This window comes from Arctopsyche grandis, chromosome 8 (assembly GCF_051622035.1).
Source record: "Arctopsyche grandis isolate Sample6627 chromosome 8, ASM5162203v2, whole genome shotgun sequence".
Taxonomy (NCBI): Eukaryota; Metazoa; Arthropoda; class Insecta; order Trichoptera; family Hydropsychidae; genus Arctopsyche; species Arctopsyche grandis.
Window position 1 is genome coordinate 5,792,217 of NC_135362.1, and position 25,348 is coordinate 5,817,564.

General features: G+C 35.2%; 1 protein-coding gene across 1 annotated transcript in view; it reads left to right on the plus strand.

Moving 5' to 3' along the window:
* Positions 1-25,348, plus strand: part of Atet (ABC transporter expressed in trachea) — a 64,786-nt gene that overhangs the window by 33,957 nt on the left and 5,481 nt on the right. The window contains exons 3-6 of the mRNA XM_077437153.1: positions 18,587-18,892; positions 21,146-21,720; positions 23,122-23,352; positions 23,429-23,836. Of these exons, the coding sequence (XP_077293279.1) occupies positions 18,587-18,892; positions 21,146-21,720; positions 23,122-23,352; positions 23,429-23,836 (1,520 nt within the window). The remainder of the gene's footprint in view (positions 1-18,586; positions 18,893-21,145; positions 21,721-23,121; positions 23,353-23,428; positions 23,837-25,348) is intronic.

Sequence of the window (25,348 nt, forward strand, 5' to 3'; positions counted from 1 at the left end):
CAAAATGTGAAACGTTGACGAGACTTTATGTTAGTGGATAATTAAGGAAAAAATTCTGACCTGTTATTTTTGCTGGGTGGGATAATTTACGACACAGTTCATGTCAACAGTCATTAAGCAGGGAATGTGCCTTCACTTCAATTTAATAAGAATCTTCTAAATATTATACATACATCTCCTGTACCAAAATAGTCGAATAAAAGTAGGCGTTCCAAGGTTTCAAACTAATCAAAAACAAATACATAGACTTGATAGTGTGCACTTTTCATTCTCTCCGCTGTACCCTTTGAATGCTGACCAACGCCGATCGGCGTTTTGCCAACAAGTCCATGGGCCTGAAAAACGCCGGTAGGCGTTTTATTTTGAGCATGTACAAAGTAAAAAAGAATACTACCCGCTAAGCCTTTCTAGGTAGCAATGTATAAAACACAGGTATAAAGGAATTGCGTATTTTTCATCCTATCTCAAACATCTGTGAAATGAAACAAGTAATTCAATGCGTCCCTACGGTAAACGGATTATTTCGCACATTGTCATAGCGCACACGACAATCGTTGCCATGAAAATCGTGAATACGGAATATCTGGAACTCGAATTCTCATTAGTGTGATAGTTGGCGTGGGTGGCTCTCGATGAATGGAATTTTTGGGTGCCAGACGTTCCGTGATCGAGATTTCAGTGAGGTGCGCGACATCTCTTTGTGCGGAATAATCACCGAACCGTCCCTACAGACACACATGATTTTTTCTTGTTACTTCTGGCTATTTACAAGGAGACGAAGAAGTTAATCCTTTGAGTGCTGAAGTTTTTTCTGTTAAAAGCCCGCCACGCTGAAAATTTCGCCAACATTTTCAACTAGAATTATTTAGAAATCCAATAGAAAGCAGGTATAAAAATTGTAGCTAATCCAAACAAACCCTAGATAACTACTGCCGAGGATTTCGAGTTTTGTAAAGGTGTGTTTAGACTCTCTAATATATCTTGCAACAATATAAAATAAACAAAAGAAGTGTATTAATTAATGTATTTTTCCAAAACTAGTTTCATCTTCTTCATTGTTGTTAAAATTTAATGCTCACAATCTAAATGCCAAGCCACAATCTAAAATACTCAGCAGTTAGGGATTTCCATCGAGAAATTCTGCTATGGTTATAAATTCAGAAATTCCGGTGTAAACCGGTCTTTATAAACATTGACACGGATTACACGACCCATGCTCAATGCATTTTTTTCAATGCTACCTTTTAAAGGCTTAGCGGGTAGTATTATTGTTTATTTTTTACATACTCAAAAGCAACGCCTATCGGCGTATTTCAGGCTCACTTGTTGGCAAAACGCCGATCGGCGTTGGTGAGTATTCAAAAGGCTAAGAATGAATTTCCCTCGCGTTCACCACTACATATGTACATATGTACATATGTATGTATATGGTAAATGATTCAGTGGCATTGCTACGACAAAACGTTGGTAATTGCCGCGAGCGCTGACCCAAACCTTAGCACTTAAAAGGTCAAATTCGATTGAGCGTCGCTTAAATTCTTCACGATGTCGCTGAAACGAGGGAGATGGACTCAATATTGAATTAAGTGCATCTGGACGAGCGAATTCGCGGAAATGAATAATTTTCCTTAGACGTGACGAGAAGTCGAAGCAGACTCGCGACAATGGAACTCGAGACGAACGACAAACGATACAAGAGATCCTCGAGAAAAATTGCGAAATCGTCCACACGAGCATCCCATTCCACTGTCTTTTCATGAAAAGTTTTTCGCCAAAACGTATTATATGCCCACCGGGCATTGTGTTCGAGCTTCGTTTTATCTGAAAGCGTTCCACTCTCAGAAGAGAAACGTGACGTTTAATTTCCGTCTTGTGGACGTGTATTAGACATGTCCGTCCATTGTCATTATCGTTATCAGAACGTTCGAATATAAAACATTAAGTTGGAAGTATGTATTTCACGACTGAAACATTTTTATGAGTGGACATTTCAACGTATTTCAAAAGCTTCCAAGCCTTTTTATTATTACTAACCTCTTCTTACTTTCAATTCTTCTTCTTGTTTATGCCTTGTCCGCATCCGGACGTTGGCGACCACCTCGTCGATTATTTGAATATATCCGCATCGGTCTTCAGCGGCTCGGAACAGCTCTTCGGCGCTCATATCGGTCCACATGCGCATGTTTCGAAGCCAAGATAACTTTTTCCTGCCAATCCATTTTTTTCCTTCTATTTTCCCCATGGTTATCAAACGGAGAAATTCGTATTTTGGACCCCGTATCATGTGTCCGAGGTACTCCATCTTTCTCCGCTTGATGACAGAAACAAGTTCCCTGCCTCTCCCCATCATTCCGAGGACAGCTTCGTTTGATATATTTTTGGTCCACGGAATCTTCAGCATACGCCTATAGATCCACATCTCAAAAGCTTCAATGCGGCTGATCATCTTGGTTTTCAGAGTCCACGTCTCACATCCGTGTAGTAATACTGTAGAGACGTAGCTCTTCGCGAATCTCAACCGCGTATGAAGATTGAGATGCTTGTTTGTAAGCGCCGCCTTTCACTTACGATTACTATTAAGGAAAAATTTTGCTTCTTATCCGATCGTTTTCATATTTGTCATATTGTTCAATTTGGTCATCAATATAAGTAAAGATGTCATCCGCCATTACGATGGTGAAAAATAATCGTATTAGACACGTTTGAAAATACTCCCACGAAGATATGCCTGACGTTAATCGCCCAAAAGGTTCGGTCGCATTGTTCGCCTACTGCGATCGCTTTGGCTTCTTCTTGCTGCATATCCATTTTCGCCTCATCTAGCTATGTGAGATTTTAATTGCTTAAATGCCTGTAACTTCTTCTTTTTCACTCTATATTTTATAAAATTTGCTCTAGGTTCTCATTATCTGTCATATATATTTTTACGTCACTCATATTGTTGTAAATGTTGATCGTGATATAAGCGAAAGTAAGAAGATTTTGGTAGTACTTTAGGTTGTTATTTGCATTTGAAAGTGCAACTCATTATCGTTGATATGGCCTAAATTGAATAAATTGTAAATCAGGCCTGATCTTGACAGAACGGTGCCACATCCCATTCAAGTCATCGAACAACCGCTTCAGTGCGCTCGAATTTCAATGATAGCATTGCTTCCAGAAGCGAATTTATAACAACTAAGTCTTATAATTAGTGAGCGGACCCAAAGCGCGCCGTTAATTGTTTAATTAATTGTTAAAGGTTCTCCGAACCTTTTTTTTTGCACTCTAGCTTTGTAAATATGTAGAGCCAAACCGCCCCGATTCCTGGAAAAAGCACGCTCTCTATCCGCGCTCTACTTATAATAATATTAGCTGAACCCGACATGCGTTGCAATGCCAGAATAACGCATGCAATTCCTGTTCGCAATTGTCGGAAAAACGCAGGCAGTGAACAAATTTTAAATAATTCAATGCAATGACACTCATTCCCGTTTTTACCGTTTTTGGGCGATTTTTTTCACAGTAATCTTCCCGGACATGCATACAACAAATCCTGTAAGTTTCATCGTAATCGGTTAAGTGGTTTAGGATCCTATAAGAGACAGACAGAATATATTAAAAAAACTAACACACCATATATCGCATCATCCATAATCATAATAATAATAATAAGTTGGATTTTTTATCTTTGCTTTTGTATTGTACTTTTCACACTCGTTATTTTTGTTACGCTTGTAATTATCGTATTGCGATAATTGGATAATGGAAGAAATTAAATGTCAAGGTTGTTCCGATATCGTTCAAAAGACTCGTTTCAGTCGCATACCTATTAATTTATTGTATAATTGTTTTATTTTAATAATTCAATGTAATAATGATCTTTTTCATTATGTCGTATTGTCCCGCTAATTGCATTATGTCACGATATTTCCTGAATATGCTAATTTGACGATAAATAGCATATTTGGATGTCAAATGAACGTTTGTATTGTAATTATTAGAAGTTTTATTTAAAATTGCAAACTGAAGAAACGCAATATGAATAACATTAAGGTGCGGTTACACAGAGGGGCACGTGTTTTTTTTTTTTTTAGATAATTTGCACAAAAACAATCGCAATCCAGGCCAAACCTCACCCCTGGAGTGTTTTTTTTTATTATGTAAGTGCTATACAATATACATGATTAAACATTACTCAAACTTTGTCAATTGAGAGCTTACAATATTTTGAATGGAAAATGGTTGGAAATTATATTTAAGAAAATACATTTTGTATCTCCAAGTGAATATTTAATTTAATCTCATTCAAGGTGACGGATGAGCTGCTGTTTTTCATTTAAAATAATGTAAAGATTTTATTTTTAAAGTGTATTTTGGAGACTATTAGATATTTGTATGTAGTATTGTGGGTGTCAATTTTTGGTATGCGCAATGATAGACAGTTTAATTTAAGAACACACAATATGTTTAAACAATAACTGTCGGAATATTTTCAATGTTTACAAGTGAAAATATTCCTAACCTAATCTTGATTAAAGTGACTGTCAAGTGAACGTGTGGTTTTATTAAATATTTTTTACAAAACAATTAATTTTCTCTATCAAAAATAGGTACATGCATCTATTAATATCGAAATGCATTGTATAGTTGTAAGTTATGTACAAATTACCCGGCATTGCTTGACGAAATTTCGAAAAGATAGAACTGTCATAATAGTGTTGCGTAGGGGTGGGTGGAGGATCCAAGTAAAAGGCCAAAGTCGTGTCACAGCATTTATTGGTGATTAAGGAGATACACGCACTGCCAGTGCTCCGTCCAGAATGTCTTAATATGATCTTAGTACCTCGTTATAACGGTTACTTCCCCATTGTTTAGGCATGTACCCGGATATGTATTCCCACGACACTCAGTCCCACGCTATCGGTCACTTTTGAGAAGGGATCGGATTCGGTGGCCATTGTTTAGCCTACTTAGTCCTGAGATAATCCTTGAAACCAATTATAACGGTCACACAGTCTCTGGAATGCCATTCGGCCTAATCCGATTGCACTTACTCGACGGTGTACGTAACAATAGTTTGATTTGACTCCTGGTTCCAACTTTTTTCAAATTCCAACTACGCCGTAGATTCTAGCCACTGTGCTGGACTTCAAGCGTCCAGTTAAAAATGTATGTTTAAGTTGAAATAATGCAAAATCTGCGAGGCTTATTATTATAATTAGCCATTAAATTATTTCATCATGTATTAAACGTCGAATAATATAAAATAAGTGTAATAAATAAACAAACTGACGGCTGAAATCGTCATTCCGAGGCGGATATCATTCTCACACTGACCATTGAGCGCGGCGCGTACTGAATTCCCTTTCTCTCTCGCATCTGTGAGGCGTATGTATAAGGTGCTTCTCGCGAAAATAATTATTTCTGTTGATGATCATGTTAACGTATCATGATCAATGTTTTTACTTCGTAATGGCAAAATTCGAATCATATAGGTTTTGATGAGGAATACGTAAAATATGAATATGAATACATAAAATATGATTTGTAAAATTAAAAAAAAAAGTTCTGGGCACTCATTATCCATCACTTGCGGCAAGTGATAACGTATCATGAGATAGTGTATAAAATTTGATGATTCCAAAGCAAAAATTAGATTTGCATAAACAGTTTTATCTGACTTGTTGTGACGGATACTCCCCTCCCATCTGTCGCAAATGCGGCTAGTTCGAATGTGTTGATTGTTACAAGAAATACAAGTGCTTGCGGTTTGTAATTTATATCTGTATACTTAAATTGTGTTTGGAAATTTATTTACATGCGTACGCACAGAGAAATGTTATAATAATAGAAGTGCCTTTACCAATGAATTTCTTGGGTCAATAATAAGCGGTACGTCTCCATAACTACGCTAGAACGTTATTATTCGTATTGTTTACGATGTTTATAATGTCTGAACATACATAGATGTCAGGTGTTGTTTCGATTTGTTTGTATGTTTAATTATGTATTATATAATTTATCGATTCTTTATCTGTTTAGCACATTCGCCGCTTTGGAAAAATCTGTCAGTGCATGATAAATTGAAAAATAAAATAAAACGAGTAATGTATATTCTCAACAAAAATATCTATAATATAGAATGAACGATGTTTATATTGATTAAACTTAAATAATTGGTTATTAACATAATTGAGTATTCGGCGCCACCAAATTATTTTTACATTTATTTAAAAATATTTTTTACATTTCTCTGGTGCCACCCCTGAAATTTTATGTAGAATGCGGGCGATCGCCATGACACTTTTAAAAACTGTCAAACTATGATGTTAATTGAATAATATGTTACTTAAATGATCAATTTACTTATAAAAATGTATCCCATGTTGTTTATTGTGTGTTTTGGAATGCATCGTGCAATTTTTAACGATGCATTTGCCCATCTTGCGAGTTATATAATCAAACAAAGAAGTTTTATCGGACATACGTTGAGCACCAAGCATAAAATACGACTGAAGCTCATATTATTTGAAAAGGTCTTTGGACATTCCTCACTTGACAACAATATGATACTTAAAGCCACATTTAACCATAGTGTCGATTTGATGTGGCCTATCATAGCACTATGGCATATATAAACTATGAATAAAGATTCAATGAATAAAATATCCGCTTTACTCTTTAGTGAAATTCTTCATTTCAATTCAAAGCACTATTCAGAATGCGTGGGAATTGTATTCCTAGATACATACAATAGAAAATCCCTTAAAGCACATTGAATTCTGTGAGTGGGCGTTCGTGGAAACGTTTATGTGTACATATGTATAGTCGAATCTAGAAAAGTCCCCATGCGGAAATTCGCACGTCACGTAAATCGCATGAATATGAAACGCACATATATTTTTTCGCAGTGCATTTAAATTGTTAAACGAGTTGCCGAATAATCCCCGAGGAAAACGCGAAAAAACGCTCCCGATGAATATTTCACAAACTATGCAATCTTTGCCCTCGTCCTCTCACCCCAAAAGTGCCCGAAACGGAAGAATTAATCCATGCATTTTTAAACCGAACTTCCACACGAAATCGGATTCCATTTTCTTGAAATGCGTTTTCCAATCTGGCGAAATCTTGGCTGTTACGAGGATATGGCCGCAATCGATTTGATTTAAGGTTTTCTATTACAGTCACTCTGCTATACTAGTCTTGTGCCCGTTGAATTCAACGGTTGTTTTCGGAAAGGAATCGATTCACGAATTAAAATAAAGTTATATGTTATATAGATAAGAATCTACATACATATATTACCCAAATATTTTAATAATCATATAGTTAGGAATAGAGATATACATAATCATAAAACTAGAAATTAATTATAGGTAGAGTTAAAAACTGCAGGAGGTGTTTTCCACAGAGGTGTTCAATGAATATACAATGCTCTTCCTGAGAGCATTAGAAGTGCTAGTAACATTGGTGCTTTCTTGAGGGGTGTTAATGGATACCTCTGTGGGAGATGACGAAATTATATATGTAAGTTTAATAAAATGCTATGTTTGGAATTATATTATATTATTAATTATAGTTTTGTTAATTTTGTTAGCTATGTTATATTATAGTTAATAGTTTTAGTTTAAAATTGTTAATTGTGAATTAATTCGTTAGCAATTTGCTATTTAATAATAAATAAATATATAAATATAATGTAACGTAATTTATAGGCGCGCGCGCATGTATTAATGGAAAAAGTTAAGTGCCCGCATTACACGCTCACCGATCCCACCCGTTCACTTGTTCGAAATTATGAATGAACGTGTCTGTTTTTTTCTTCATGTATGTGTGTACGCTCCCGCGCAGCGCATCTGACTCTGATGTCACCCGTCGCTTGGCCATGTCAGACGCTCCACACCCCCCCCCCCCCCCTTACTTACCTGCTACCCCGCGTCTCCTTGACATGACTGGTTGACGCGTCTGCCACATACCCACAAACACACATACACTGTCCGTTTTTATATATCTAATATATGATTTTGAAATAGACTTTGTATGTATGTAAGTATCTTTGGTTGGGAACTTTGAAAAAAAAAACAAAGTTTCTATGACGACAATTCAATTGGTTGAACATTATATTTTTTTCGATTCAAATAAATTTAATAAAAAAGCAAATGAATATTTACTATTAGATTCGCCATGTTTAAGCTGTTTATATTACAAATACTGAGCGAAGCCGGGTAAAAACACTAGTAATATAGAAAGAGCACTCAATGTGACTCAAGGTCGATCATTTCCTATTAGAGTTTGACAATTTAACTGATTTCATTGACTGTTTTATTTACCATTTCAATTTAACTGATTTAATTGAATTTAACGATTTCAACAAATTGCAACCAACCTTGTTATATATCTCGCAAAATTCGAATTTCAGCATCTCGAATTTGCTGAATTATAAAATACTGCAAAAATGTTTTTGTCAAATTTATCCATAGATGTCTCCATGATGCTCTGTAAAATTGCTCTTTAAGTTTTTTTTATCGATGTTTATAATGGGCCAGGAAGGCACATTAGGGTTTATCTGTTTCTCCCTTCCTGGTATATATTTTGTTTTATTTTATTTTTATTTTTAACATATCAGTCACAGTGAGCTCTAACACGTCACTGTGGTCAGTCATACAATCATAACATAATAATAATAATAACCTTAATCATAATAATAAAAACCTGTTATATCTTGATGGAAAAATCATTGACATTTTATAATTGATAAAATTGCGATGCTCAACAACCACTCAACCAGAATATATGTTCATACGTATAAATTAAAATAACTCGTCTACCATTTGAATGTTTTCCTACAGACATGATAATGAAATCGGATATAAGTTCAATGTCGTTTATACCGATTGAATACAAATATTTTGTATCGACTATCGATATTACGAGGAAACATTGTCTACGCCTTCAGTCTCGTTATTACTAGTTATGTACATATATCGCATTTATAACCAACTGTTTAATGCAATCGTCGGGTTGATAAATTCAAATCGTATACATAAACAATACATATCGAATCGTTCACGGTTTTGTTCCGTTTTTTTGTTGTTGCCGTTGAATTTTAAACCGATTTTATGTCGAAGAATTGAATCCAAGTTTCAAAATTTGCATACAAATTCCGTTCACTGAGACGAGAGTGTTCCATTACTCGTCTGTCTGCGTTTCTATTGGTCAATTCCTGAATTGGGTTAAATTCAATTTAACCATACAGTTAAGTGGGTATTGATTGATTTAATCAAATGCTATTAGAATTGACACTTACATATATACTATATTAATATTACGTTCATTGGTGTAGTGTGGTTTGAACAAAAAGGCAATTTCGTCTTCAGGAAAGGTTATGATTTCCATTTTTACTTAATTTTCGTTGATATTAACATAATGTTAATCTTAACATAATCAACCATGCACACTCGTCTTACAGTTTGCTCCAATGCGTCGAGTGTACTATACAGATCAAGAAATATTTATTATAAATACATAATTATAATTATGTATAGGTTGAAAATTATAGACCTATTGCTATCATTTTTACATTATCCTTCACTGTTTGGTTCTCATACAGTTCAAAAAATTGTTGTGTGATGAGCAACATGGCTTTATACCATGTCGTTTCACTACCACTTAATGTATATTGCCTGCTTTACGATTGACGTTGGTCAACAAGTGGATGTAGCCTACTTTGACATTCGCAAAGCCTTTGATCGTGTCAGTAATGACGCTCTTCTGATCAGGTTAGCCGAAGTGGGATTTTCACCGCGCCTTAAACCCATTGCTTCTTATCTTAGTGATAGGAAGCAATTTTTGGATAGTGTCTTTTTGAATCTCCTCCATTTTTTACTAGATCTGGTGTTACTCAGGGGTCCACTTTAGGTCCCTTACCATTTACTATTTACCATTCTTATAAATATTTATTATATATTTTTACACTATACACATATAATTCATTAATTATAGTAGTAACGGAAACCCCGTTTCACCCAACCCTAGAAAAATTTTTCATATTTGAAATTTTTTTGACAAAATGCTCTAAAAATTCAAATTTTTGCAACACAGCTGCATATTCCGATGTCTGATTTTGTTTGTAGATTTGTGCAATTCAGACTACGCGTGCAGCACTCGACGCTTTCGCACAGTTGCAATTGGCTCCGCGGTTCGTTGGATTTTGCTATAATTAATTTGCAAAACGGTTCTTCCGGTTGAATATCAACGGGCGCAACGCTATCGTTTTCCATCATTATGTCGTTTTCCAAATATACATGTGTATATGTAATTGGATTTTTTAGCACTTGAGCATGAAATATTTTGAATTTGAGTCAAACGCTGAAATTTTCCATCACGTATGCATATGTTCACGTTCGTATCGAACGTGCGGGAAAAGCGTAAAATTTTCACGCAAGCCTCCGCTTCGCAGTCACGAAACAATGGCGGAAAATTCAGACTTTTCACAAAGGAATCCGTACACGAACAGCGGTTCTCGTGTTTTTTATGGGAAAGGTCTTTTTTTTAGTTCATATTTCCCTTTATTTTACGGCTGTCGCGTGCGACTATAAATCGTACCGAAGGTTACGATCGAAAACTCCACGAGTCTACGGCGTAGGTTCAACTATTGTTATGCTTAAACGAATGGCCGGATGACTTTCAGAAGGCACACCTGTTAAAAATCCAAAAAAAAAAGTTTAAAAATATTCTACATACACACCAGCTATGAAACAGGTTAGGTTTGTGCCCATATAAAAACTGGGGTGAGAAGGTGGGATGTGGGGTAGCTTCCTCATCGTCTCACTTGTATATGTAGTTTGGTGCAACGTTTCAGCATTGAAAGCAGTTCACTATACCGTCCGTAAAGAAGTTTTACTTAAATCAGCTCACGAATATCCGACGTTCGGGAATATTATCTAACTGACCAAGTGTAGATAATAAAAAGCTCGTAAAAATTTGTAGAGGTGCTTACAGTTTTTTTTTTATTTATTTTTAAACACATTTTTATTTCCCCATGATGCCATTACGGGTTACCCCTGAGTGACACATATGATATTAAACTTGTACATATATAAATTTAAAGATTATAAATTTGAAATCATATTCAAATAGTGGTGACAAAGTGGGTAGGATGGTTTTTGCTGATTTGATGAGGGACCGTTTCAACAATTAATTCAGATAAATTGGCAAACTCTGATAGTAAACGATCGATTTGGAGTCACAAATATACAAGTCTGACTACTACTACTACATATACATAAATATGTACTACCTACATATACAAATAGAGTACTATCTACATATACATAAATACTCCCGAATAAATTATTTTCAATGTAACCCCAATGTGCCTTCCTGGCCAGTTACAAAGATTGATTTACAAATTTTAGAATAATTTTAACAAAGCATCACATAGACTGATAAATTTTTTGATAAACTTACATTTTTGGGTGCATTTTTTTATCATATAAATCGTCAAATTTCGAGATGCTGAAAAACTATAAATTATCGACTAGACATTTATGAACAAATTTGCAGCATTTTTATAAGAATCAGCGCAATTCGAGAAGCTGAAAAGTCGAAAATTGCGAGAAATGCGTAAAGGTTGCCAATTTGTTGGAACCGCTCAATGAAAATAAGTTGGCAAACTCTACCCGTATTCTGCGCGCGCACATTAATACGGGAGGAAAAGCCTGTTCCTCTTGTTCCTGTTGTATCCTGCTCGCGCAAATTAAGTGAGTATGTACCGTTTACCATGCACCCTTTTTTTTTTGATCTTTCGACTTAAGATCTTTCGATTTTCGATCTTCGCCTTCCGATATTTGTGTTTTCTGTAATTTAACATTCTGGCTCGTCACGGAGACCGATACTAATCACTAGTCCACGCTGCTGGTTATGGATATGTCTTAATCCTTCGGCCAAACTGGGTATGTTATGAGTAAAGCTCGGACCCAGAGCGCGCCGTTCATTGTTCAAATGTTGTAAATGCATTGTTAAAGGTTTGCCGAACATTTTTTACAAAGCATTTACAACAATTGAACAATGAGCGGCGCGCTTTGGGTCCGTAGTCTAGTTATGAGCATTTTACAAATGAATGGCCGGATTTATGTATAAGGAAAATCTTCTGGGTTAATTCAGTTTGATGGTATTTGTATTTATATTCTTCAGTTTGAACCCATCATCGGTTGTATGATTGTTAGCGAGGTAAACGAATGATTCTTAGAATCACCAACCTTGCTCAAAACGTAGTAAATTCTCTTTGTAGCCATATGCGTCTTAGCGTTTCTAACGAAATAACATTCTTAAATGCATTAGACCGCTTGTCATTGTCAATTTTCGTCTCTTTTGCCAAACGTTGTATGGATCGTCTTCTACCACCTATCATCTCATATCTAGAAATATACTCTCAATTGTCAATAAAAATAATTTGAGGTTTGTATGTCCCAACATGTTTCAAATTGTGTCACTCGATTCTACATTGGTGCGAGATATTTCCCAAGACGTTATCAATTGTGAAAATATGGCGAAATGGTTCGCATAATTCGATTATAATTTGCCGTCGAGGAGTCATATTTACAAAAAAATCATCATTCGTGATTCATTACGAGGTCAAACCGTTGGGTTCAAGTGAACGATCTTCCCACATAAATGAAATATGTAGATTTTAATAACACTTTCGGGTCATCGATGCGGCGATTAATTTTCGCCCGTTTCGCTTTCTCTCGGAAAAACCAACAGAAAATTTTCCCGGAAAACTGTTGTGATCACTCACAATAGGTATCCTACTCCATTGTAAATATGGTCTTCGACTGCTTCCTTTTATTTTGTGTTCGCGTAGGCGAAACGAACGGCAATAAAATGAAATTCCTTTCAGCTTCCTCTGCATTATTTCGCCTTTCATCCATCATTTTTTTTTCAGTCGCTTTTGCATGACGTATCTTTTTCCTTTGTAATTTTTCATATACGCTCATTTTCCTGAAAATTTTTTTTATGTTACTTTCCTTTTATTCAATTAATACTTTGCTTTTGAAACAATAAAATGAATGTTTGAAGAAGCAAGCATTCGACCAACGGGTTTTCCCCAGTAATGACTTACGGATGCTAAACTTGGATGACAAACTCAAAAAATGTTGCGAAAAATTTAGTGTAGGTTGACAAACAAGATATTTTCTGTTTGTCATGAGATGAGATCTAAAGAAGAGCACATTAGAAGAAAAGTGCATTAGAATGAGTAAATACGCTAAATTGGAGAGATGGATAAAGAATTTGCTTATATATGTAGTATCCAAAAGATACAGTAGCTTCAAGCAGATGAACCTACGGTTATATGTAATAATTTAAAATAGAAAGCTGGAGTAGTTAAATATCTTTCATCTACTTTTTAGTAGTTACAGTAAAAATAAAGTAGTACCAAATTTCAAAAGAATATAAACTGAAACAATAACATGAATTTTTGAAGAAGCAAGCATTCAACCAGCGGGTTTTCCCCAGTAATGACTAATGGATGCTAAAGATGGAAGATAAACTTAAAAAATATTGCGAAAAGTTTGGTGTAAGTTAACAAACAAGATGTTTTCTTGGAATGAGGTGAGATCTAAAGAAGAGCACATTAGAAGAAAAGTGCATTATAATGAGTGAAAACGCTGAATTGGAAAGATGGATAAAGAAAGTGGTTAAATAGTATCCAAAGGATGCAATGCTTCACGTAGCTGAACCTATTTTATTTTATTTTATTTTATTAATTGAAAAATCAACAGACAGGATGTACATAGATATGTATAAAAAAACAAATAGTAAATAAATAATATATGTAACATCCAATAATAGATTTTTACAAAAATGAAAAAGATAAATATAAGGAAAACAAATTAAAAAGTAAATAATAAAGGCATGACAAAATATGTAGAACATTGCATAATTAAACTATAGTATTAAGATATTTGAAAAAGGTTATAAAATAGAATATAAGAAGAAATTGAAATTTACAAATATAAAACAAATGAAAAAGGTAAATACAAAATAAACAAATGAAAAGGAAAAGAATGAAAGCTATAATATGATTAAATAGCACATTACATAACTAAACTAAAGTATAAAAATATTGGAATTATTGGAAAAATAGAATAGGAGAAGAAATGAATCAATCGGTCAAGATTATCTTGATGTTAGACCTGAATTGATGTAGGGAAATACCAAATAGATCAACCTCATTCAGCTCTCCGTTAAACATACGATAAACGCGCTGCAGATAAAAATATTTTTGGGAATTAGTATTGAAAGGATCAAGTGAAAAGAGTGCAACGCGTCTAGAGTACCGAACTGGGATTCTGAAATTAACCTTTTTCAGTAAATCAGAACAATCTAGGAAACCATTTATGAGCTTAAAGAAGAATATAGCATCAGTATGTCGTCGCCTGACAGAAAGATTGTTAAAAGAAAGGATTTTTAAAATGTCGGAAACAGTAGAATGGGTATAGGTAGGAAAAAGGTAGCGTAAGGATTTAATAAATTTAAGTTGAACTTTCTCAATACAATTAATATGGGATAAATAAAAAGGTGACCAGATAATTGAGGCAAATTCAAGGTGAGACCTTACAAAGGAAAAATAAAGTAATTTTAGTACATAAGGATCATTAAAGGGTTTTGTTGAGCGGAGTAGGAATCCAAGAGATTTAAATGCTTTGTTGGTAATAAAAGAAATATGTTCAGAGAAATCTAGTTTATTATTGAGTATTACACCAAGATCCTTAATAGAAGATGACGTGTTAAGGATTGAATGATTTAATTGATATTGATTGGTAATAATTGACTTATTTCTAGTGAAATTTAACCTATGAATATACATATGTAATTGATTCAAATGAATCAAAAATTAAATGGAAATAGAAAGCTGGAGAAGTTAAATAGCTTTCATCCACTTTTTAGTAGTTATAATCATGAACATATGTGCGAGTGCATCGAACAATATGGAGATTTCAAAAAAACAAATTTTAGAATACCAGGAGTATACGTTATGCATAGGGATATGGCGTGACAACAGATCATGTCAAGGAGACGCGGGGTAGTGGACAAGTGGGGACCTGAACGTCTGACATGTGCTCCTGATATTGGGCGCCTGACTTGCAACGGATGGCGTCAGCATACACACATACACGAAGACACACACACACACACATATTCATTCATAATTTCGACGCGGATGAACGAGGAGCGTTTTAATTAATACGCGCGCGCGCCTATAAATTACCCTACACTATATTTATATATAACATATAACTTTATTTTAATAGGTGTATCAGTTCCTTTCCGAAGCCAACGGGTACCGCATTACAAAAGAATAAAAATTCTAAAATTGTGCTAGATGTGACATTTAAGCTTACAGTAGATCCATGTTTCTGAAGGCCCTCCCCCACTCCTCAGAAAAGGTGCGCAGATGCAACACCCAGTACAAGATCTTATTGTGCGCATTTTTACTGAAGAGTGGGGTTGGGCCTTCGTAAGTGGAACGATCTCTACTATACGAAAATAGTATAAATGGTAGTTTATTCCCTTGATTTGTACAATTGTGTCATAGAAAATTTAAAATAAGATATAAAAAATGTATAAAACAAGTTGTAGCATGGCTTTACAGTGGTTAAATGTCATCTTGTATCATCCCCCCGCACTTTCACCTTTGCTATCTTGTTATCTTAACTTACTTACAATTGATGCACTAAACCAGTGATACAAAATCTAAAATTACGCTTTTGAAAAATTGCCTTCTATACATAACATATACACATTTAAAACTGTGCTTAAGACCGTGAGCATTTTCCGACTACTAGCCCACATTTCCACAACCTACGTATTCACATTATATGGGCGGCAGGTGCTGTCTCCATTAAATGTCTTTTGTACGGCGTCAAATTGAATTTCCCCCGGAAAATTCATGACCTATTTCATGTACATTTGTATGTATGTAGGTGTGCGCGATTTCGCTATCGGGATGACCCAAAAATGGTACTCGATTCGTTTCGCTACCTCAGATGTGTCGGCTTAAAAGTATATTTGCTATGATTTATCTTTACAAGAGTGAAAATACCATAAAATTTATTATCGTATTTAACAGGCAAGCACATATAAAATAAGTACGCGATACGATAAGATCTCAGCTGCAAATTTGTCATAATGATTATTTTACGTACATACATACGTTAGATATGTAAAATTTTATTATTAATTTTAGTTAATTAATACTAGAAAAATTGTCCGGGGTTCTTCTGGGGGGATTTTATAGTCTACTAGTGTTGTGCCCGTTGATGTCAACGGGTGGTTTCGGAAAGAAATTGATACACGAATTAAAATAAAGTTATATGCTATATACATATATATATATATATATATATATATAAATATAATGTAATGTAATTTATAAGCGCGTGCGCGCACGTTTTAATAGAAAAAGTTGAGTGCGCGCATTACATGCTCACCGATCCAACCCGTTCACCCATTCGAAATGATGAATTAACGTGTGTGTGCGTGTATGTGTTTACGCTCCCGCGCATGCTTAGACGCATCTGACGCTAACGTCACCCGTCGCTCAGTTGATGTCACCTGTCACCTGGCTCGGCCGTTCGGCGCTCAATATCAGGAGCACATTTCAGACGCTTCACCCCCCCACTTCACCCCTAGCCGCGTCTCCTCGACACGGTCGCTCGTCACGCCACATCCCTATATCGGATTCTTAAAATGCAACCATTTTTCAGAATTTATCGTCGTTGCTCTAATTGGTCAAAGGTTTTAGTCCACGTGGACCACTTCACTCTGATTGGCTGTGCACCTTGTTCGCGTGTATTTATTTTATTAAATATCTCCAGTCACAACATATACTCCGGGTATTCTAAAATTTGTTGTTTTTTAAATACTCATACTTGTCCACGCGTTCGCCACAAACATACCCACATACATCGCGTCCGTTTTTTTATATATAATATTATTTATTTTTACATATTACATATATAATATATACCAGGAAACCTTTCTGAACAATTAATTACAAAAAATGCAGCATTTTTATTACATAACTTACTGTATTTCGTGAAACTGAAGAACACGAAATTAACAATTAATTAATTAATTAGTTAATTAATCCATTGAGACATCTATGGATTTTAGACTTGTACATCAATTTTTACAAATTGTATATACATACATTAATACAGAAGATTTGTGACAGCAGGTAGGATGATTTTTTTTGCCAATTTTAAGGAACCGTTTCACCAATGATCAGATAAAATTGGCAAACTCTAATAAGAAACGATCGACTTGGACTCACAAACATCCCAGTCTGATCAGCAGTATATTAGCCCGGGATCGAACCCAATAATCTCTTGGTACTAAACATAAACGCAACCATTGAGCTCTACTGCTGGCTAATATATATATATTGTTACGTACACTCGGTTTAGGCCGAGTAAATGCAATCGGATTAGGCCGAGTAGCATCCCAGAGACTGTGTGACCGTTATAATTGGTTTCGAGGATTATCTCCCCCGAAGGCACTTAGCGGGGGTAGCGGTCTCATTCCGGTAGAGTTCTCAGAACCGATACTGTGGGACTGGGTGTCGTGGGAATACATATCCGGGTACATGCCTAAACAATAGGGAAGTAACCGGATGCCTACCGACCGGAGCGACCGACCCGATATAAGGTGGTACTTAGGCGATATCAAGACATTCTGAACGGAGCACTAGCAGTGCGTGTATCTCCTTAATCACCAATAAATGCTGTGACACGACTTTGGCCTTTTACTTGGATCCTCCACCCACCCCTACGCAACAATATTATTATTATTATGGTCTTAAGTTAGAGTGTAATATTTTTGACAGTCTCAAGAAACGAACAACTTTACGGTTTGAGTGTAATACATGTGTGTACATATATAGATAACATTTGTAATGTTTCTATTTAATTTAACATTCAACGATTAGCATATGCATCTATATATGAAGTTTTTAATAACTGCATTTGAATTGCAAGTATGGGCTCTGAATAGATTACTTTTTATGGTTCAAATGGTACAATGGTAGATTAGCTATGTCAGTATCGAGCGACTCGAATAGATTATTTTACAATTACCCGGTGTATTGAATGTGTTAAGGTCACTACACAGCATTCGGGTCAATTGTTAATAAAATCTGCCCTGTTACATATCGTTAGCATTTCAATCCGTCTGGCTTTGCACGTGTTATATTCACGTGCACTTATACTTTTTTTATTACATACCTCCTTTACGTTTCACTTACGATTACAATTCAGGAAAAAGTTTGCCTCTTATCCGATCGTTTTCATACTTTGCCAAGATTGCTCATTTTGGTCATCAATATAAGTAAATGGAGCCTCCGCCATTACGATAGAGATAAAATATCGTATGAGAAGCATTTCAGGTCCGAAGATTTTTAATCTCGGTGACAGTTGGTAGTCATTAATTTTATACATAGATGGCGGTAGTAAAAAAAAAATATTGGTGTTTTTTTATTATATTGCCATGATAGTCTGCTAGTTTCATTAAACGTTTGTTTTTTTTTTTAATGTTTCAGCGGTTCTCAGAATAATCTGTGCAATGGGATCGTCGGCTCCGGTAACGTTCTAGTACGCAAGGTGCAGAACAGCAGTGACGATGGCCACAAGAAACCCATCGCGGCTCTTACACATCTGCCGAAGAGACCACCCGTCGACATTCAATTTACAAACCTGTCATACTCTGTCTCCGAGGGTAGAAGAAGAGGCTATAAAACAATACTCAAGTGCGTTAATGGAAAATTCAGATCTAGTGAGCTAACGGCTATTATGGGACCTTCCGGAGCTGGAAAGAGCACTCTAATGAACATATTAGCCGGCTATAAGTAAGTAAATTTTGAATGTGGATACATTTTGATGATAAGTATCTTGAAAATAAACACTTTAATTGAAAAGGGAATACAGTAGAACCTTGATTGTCCGGAATAATTGGGCATGAAGGTAGTCCGGATAATGAAAAATCCGGATAATCAAAAAAATCACAATTGACAGGGAAAGTACGAGTACATTCAGTATGAATAATATTTATTTGTCTACATTTACATCTATATACATATATAAAAATGAATGTCTGTGTGTGTGTGTGTCTTGAATAGGCTCCTAAGCTACTGAAGCGATTACAATGGAACTTTCAGGATTTGTTGTATGCATGTCCGGGAAGATTACTGTGAAAAAACGGGAATGAGTGTCATCCGCTATAATTTCGAATTTTTTCGCGTCGCGACCAGGGTGTTCGCTGCCTGCGTTATTCCGAAAAATGGGAACGGGAACAGGAACGAGAATGGGAAAGGGAATGGGAACGAGAAAAGGAACGGGAACGGGAATTGCATGCGTTATTGTGGCATTGCAACGCATGCAGGGTTCAGCTAGTTACATATAATTTCGAAAGAGACTTTTTAAGTATGTAAGTATTGTTGGTTCGTAAATCCGTGACGTCATCGAACAAATGAATATTCAAATAAATTTAAATAAAATAAAACTATCCAAATAAATTCAATAAAATATTTACTATTAGATTGGCCATGTTTAAGCGGTTTATATTACAAATACCGAGCGAAGCCGGGTAAAAACACTAGTCTAATATACATATAATTTCGAAAGAGACTTTGTAAGTATGAAAGTATTGTTGGTTCGTAAATCCGTGACGTCATCGAACAAATGAGTATTCAAATAAATTTAAATAAAATAAAACTATTCAAATAAATTTAATAAAATGTTTACTATTAGATTGGCCATGTTAAACCTTTCCACCGCGTACGACTACTATACATGTCCTAACGAACATGCCCTCAGCGCGTGAGACACGCATAGATGCTTGGAAGTTCCAACCTGTATAAGAGCCGTCTATTGTGTTAAAATTTTATAACTTGGTTGAAAATATTACTAAATGTATACTTTACCAAATTCAATAGATGGCAGTAGTAAAAAAAAATCAATATAGGCTAAAATAATTTATAAAATATTACAACCTATATTTATAGTCGAAAACGCGATAACAAAATCCGCAAAAAAGCAGCCGCGTACAGGGCATGTTCGCTAAATTTGGTGACGCGGGCAAAGGGTTAAGGGGTTTATATTACAAATACCGAGCGAAGCCGGGTAAAAACACTAGTATATAATAACATGAAGACCAATATTAAATTATTCTATTATTAAGTAATTTAATTTTCAAGAAACAAACGTCCTTTGAGTTATGAATTTTGAAGATAACTGACTTATTTTCGAATTTTTATGTTATGCATTTATGATTCATGCTCCGTTTTATGTTATGCCATCACGAACGTAAACATTTGAAAGCAATTTCAATTTGTCACATGCAAAATTTGTGTTCGTTTTTAACAATCTGGATAATCGAGGTTCTACTGTATTCATTAGCTAAACAAATCAATACAGCATTATGCCACAAAGTAATTTTTTATATATGAAATCTATTGGCAAAATTCAACACATCAAACCTAATCAACCAGTTCTTGGCATTCTTAAGACTTTTTTTGGGATTTCTGTTTGAAAATTCTGAAATATGTAATTACAACGGGTTATAACACAACTCGATGGTTAATATTCCATGCAAATCGTATGAAAAATTTCGCATGTCTCTTTTCAAAGAGTTTGTTTGACTTTTATGTTCATCTGATTTATCAGAGTGCGATTTCTTCAAGAGCTATTTGACGGAAAAAGTTTATATATGCTCATTAACCTCAAACTATTCCGGAAGTTGAAGAAAGTTCTATAGAAGAATAACCTCTCAGCGGAAATTCAATCAATTTCAGAGATTATAATACTGAGAAAATTGATTGAATTTTTAACGTTCTATAGAAGAATAACCTCTCAGCGGAAATTCAATCAATTTCAGAGATTATAATACTGAGAAAATTGATTGAAAATATTTTGACAACGTATTGAGTTCATTTTCATAACGTTATCTTCAAAACATGACTTTATGGCATAATGCTTTGTATAGCATAATTTACTTTTCAATAAAAGTGTTTTTAAAATTTGTAATAGTCTAATTGTTTCCACCTCCCATCTCATAGTCTTCAGTTTGAGAGTTGAAAATAATCCCAATTTTCATTTTTCAGGACGTCAAATATAAGCGGATCAGTATTAATTAATGGTAAAGAAAGAAATCTGCGACGGTTTCGCAAACTGTCATGTTACATCATGCAAGACGATTGCTTACTCCCTCATTTGACCGTCAAAGAAGCGATGATGGTGTCGGCGAATCTGAAGCTCGGCAAGGACATGACTTCGGCGGCGAAGAAGATCGTTATCGAGGAGATAATAGAAACGCTCGGACTAGCCGAGTGCTGCGACACTAAGACAATAAATTTATCCGGTGGCCAGAGAAAACGGCTGTCGATAGCTCTCGAGCTGGTCAACAATCCGCCCGTGATGTTCTTCGACGAGCCGACGTCCGGCTTGGACAGTTCCTCGTGCTTTCAATGCATTTGCTTGTTGAAGTCGTTGTCGAGAGGCGGCCGGACTATCATATGCACGATTCATCAGCCATCGGCTAGGCTGTTTGAAATGTTCGATTTTCTGTACACTCTAGCTGAAGGACAGTGCATATATCAAGGGAACGTCATGGGACTAGTGCCGTTTCTTTCGACTATGGGATTACGGTGTCCGGCTTATCACAATCCGGCTGATTATGGTAATTACATATATACATACATTCTATGCAATTTAGATGGAAATTGTATCGATTCATTTTGTAATAATTTAATTTAATCGATGTTGAATGGACTTTCAATTCAGAACTCAAAAGTCCAATATAGTATGTAAACACAAGTATATAATGGCTAATCGTTGTATTTTTCTACCATTTGAATTTCATGAATTGTAAATTTAGATAATAAGTACTTATGTTGATAATATCGTCGACATACAATATAACGCAAATGTATTAATTAGCATCTAATATATAATCTCGAAAGAGACTTTGTATGTATCTATTATTGGTTCGTAAATCCGTGACGTCATCGAACAAATGAATATTCAAATAAATTTTAATAAAATAAAACTATTCAATAAAATGTTTACTATTAGATTGGCCATGTTTAAGCGGTTTATATTACAAATACCGAGTGAAGCCGGGTAAAAGTACTAGTATTTTATAAAATCGAGTTACGTATGGTAGCTCATTTTTCATGGTATATGTACATACATATATCCATTTTCTTCTATTAAAATTCTCTAAAAAAAATTATTTCACTTAGTAACAAAACTTTCAGTTCATTAACATTTATTTATTTTATTTTTTATTCAATCAATCATACACACTCGTCTTACAGATTGCTATAATGCTGACAAGTGAACTACACAGATCAAGAAATATAAGTTATAAATACAAAATTATTATATATTTTACATTTAAAGACGACATCTATAGTCAAACATTGCACAGAAGCATTGTATGCATTATACAAGGCAAATATCATTAACATCCACAGAGACATCTGTGACAAATTTGCAGCAATTATACAAATCAGTGAAAAATCGAGATGCTGAATAACTCGAATTTTGCTAGAGAGATAGTGCAGGGATGCCAATTTGTAGGATCCGTTTCAATGAAAATCAGATAAATTAGCAAACTCTGATAAGGAAACGATCGACCTGGAGTCACAAATATCCAGGTCTAACCAGCAGCACTACAGATATACTCAGAAAAATTATTTTCAATCGAGTTCACCTCATGGGATCGAACCCGGCACCTCTCGACGCTAAACAGAAGCTTAAAGACTGAGCTATGCTGCTGTTTATAGTTTCATTTTATAAAATAATTATTACCAATAAAAAAAGTTAATATTTTATTTCGTGATTTAACAAACTGTTTATTTATAAAATAATTTTATAATAAAATATTCAAATATATGTACATATGTATGGAACGTGTTTCATAAGGTTAATAAATTTGAATTGTTAAATTGTCGTTAAATATAATCTAAAATATTACAACCTCAAAAGATTGGTATATTGTAATTGTATATTAAAAATGGATCTTTAATACATCAGCCATTTACTTATTCATAATATTTTATTTTGAACATTTCAGTTATGGAAGTAGCGTGCGGAGAACACGGCGATTGGGTAAACAAACTAGTAGTAGCTGTAAATAATGGAAAATGCAACAACTGGGTGCACGGCTCTCAACCTGTCGTCAGTAACAATCATTCTCAAGCTTTGGTTGTGGCAAACGCCAACAACAGTTTAAATTGCCTTCCGAACAACATCGCCAAAGAAAACATCAACAGACACAGTAGTTCCAGCGAATCTTCAGTAGCGGGCAAGTCTACTACATAATATACAAACATTACTACAAAATATCACACGTTGTTCTAAAAAATTCATTCAACATTCAGGTAAACCGGAAACGGCTGTTGTCGAGCTGCAGCAGACGAACGGAACGTATGCGATAGAGTGTGAGAAGACTCCGGGTGCTTTGGTCAGCGGCTTGGCACCTGTCACGTGCACCACGTCCCTGCTGGACTCCAACGAAAGCGTCACCCAGCAGCCGATCAAACCTGGCTTCCCCACATCCGGCTTCAAGCAATTCTGGGTGCTGCTGAAGAGGACTTTCTTGAGCATCATGCGAGATCAGATGTTGACGCACCTGCGGCTCGTTTCTCATGCGATCGTCGGCCTTTTGATTGGATTGATTTACTACAACGTTGGCAGTGACGCTGCCAAAGTGATGAGCAACGCCGGTTGCATATTTTTCACCGTTCTGTTCACAATGTTCACCGCAATGATGCCTACTATTTTAACCTGTAAGCTTAAAATGATTTTCTTTCAAGTTCATATCCAATTCTTCGCCTAGTATGTCTTAAACAAGTAAAATGCTGTTTGTTTAAAATGTATATTGTAATTTTAGTAAGTCATTTTGTATATGTCACAGTCCGAGTGCACATTTCGTTCATGAACATACTAGTTTATTCATAACAAATTGACAAACATTTTTGCTCCTGCGCAAACTATTAGGCAGAAGTTTAAATATTTTCAATCAATTTGTCCCATTCTTTATTTACATATGTATATACATATATCAAATAATTGACATGTCTGGTGGTAAAGATGAAGAGATAAAGAGACGTATGAAATTAGGATGGAGTGCATTTGGACGGATGAATGCTGTTTTTAAATTAAAAATGCCACTGCCTGAAGAAAAAGATCTTCGATCAATGCCTTTTGCCAGGGTTGACGTATGGATGTGAAACTTGGACACTGAACGCCAAGATGCTACACAAAATCTAATGCACTCAAAGAAGTATAGAACACTGTATGCTTGGCATAACGAGGAAAGACAGGAAGCGGAACACGTGGGTGAGAAGCATGACAAGGGTAGTGGACATAGTGGATAGAGTAAAGAGATTGAAACGGCAATGGGCGGGCCACGTGGCTAGAAGAATGGACGAAAGGTGGACAAAAGAAGTGTTTGAATGTTACCCGAGAGAATGCAAAAAAGTAAAAGGAAGACCGCAGGGAAGATGGGTGGACGAAATTACGAAAATGTGCAGGGTGAGATGAATGAGAGTTGCGCAAAACAGAGACGAGTGGAAGCGTGTTGGAGAGGCCTTCATCCAGCAGTGGATGGCGAATGGCTGTAAATGATGATGATGATGATGATACATATATATATATATATATATATATATATATATATATATATATATATATATATATATATATATATATATATATATATATATATATATATATATATATATATATATATATACTTACTTTGGGTTGCAATTAATAATAATATATATAAAAACAGACGCGATGTTTGTACGTATGTATGTGCGGTGCATCGACAAGTATAGGGATTTCAAAAAAACAAATTTTAGAATACCAGGAGTATTCATTTATTTTTTATTTTTTTATTTTATATACTTTATGCATAGGGGTGTGGTGTGACGATCGAGGAGACGCGAGGAAGTGGGGGGGGGTGTTGAGCGTCTAACATATGCTCCTGATATTGAGAACCTGACTTAGAACGGGTGACGTCAGCGTCAGTTGCGCTGCGTGAGAGCGTATACACATACACACATCCACGAATACACACACACACACACACATTAATTTAATTTAACTACATATGTATGTAATATGTGATTTAATATCACATGACAGTTTTCTTGTTATTGTTTTTGGCTGAAAACCCATTGAAATTCCTTTATATACAATATATAAAGTAGAAAGTTTGTTGATTTATTCATTTATTTAGAAGTTTGCTACAGGCGAGAAGTTCGCTCATTGAATCTGCGCAAAGTTTCAAT